This window comes from Apaloderma vittatum, unplaced genomic scaffold, assembly GCF_000703405.1.
Source record: "Apaloderma vittatum isolate BGI_N311 unplaced genomic scaffold, ASM70340v1 scaffold42120, whole genome shotgun sequence".
Taxonomy (NCBI): Eukaryota; Metazoa; Chordata; class Aves; order Trogoniformes; family Trogonidae; genus Apaloderma; species Apaloderma vittatum.
In genome coordinates, this window is record NW_009695788.1 from 1 (window position 1) to 281 (window position 281).

The 281-nt window shown below is 61.6% G+C and overlaps 1 protein-coding gene across 1 annotated transcript in view; it reads left to right on the top strand.

The window, feature by feature from the left end:
• Nucleotides 1-16: 16 nt before the first annotated feature.
• Nucleotides 17-281, top strand: part of DNAI2 (dynein, axonemal, intermediate chain 2) — a gene marked incomplete at its 3' end in the record, with an annotated part of 2,559 nt that continues 2,294 nt past the window's right edge. The window contains exon 1 of the mRNA XM_009872385.1: nt 17-199. Coding sequence (XP_009870687.1) covers nt 17-199 — 183 coding nt within the window. The remainder of the gene's footprint in view (nt 200-281) is intronic.

Here is a 281-nt window from a genome sequence, read left to right on the forward strand (position 1 = left end):
GGGAGGAAGGGCCGCCATGGAGATCATCTACACGTATACGCGGAAGCGCAGCGAGTTCGGCCGCCCCTGCAACTTCTCCGACTCGCCGGCCAAGGTGAACGTGGACATCCTTCCCGAGCCCAGCCTGGCTGACGACTTCATCCTGAGGAACCCCGTGTGCAGCTCCGTCCAGCACGGCAGCGACATGTCGGAGCACGAGGTGAGGGCTGCCCTCCCACAGAGTCACCCGGATTGGAAAAGACCCTTTAGATCATCGAGTCCAACCACTAACCCAACGCTGA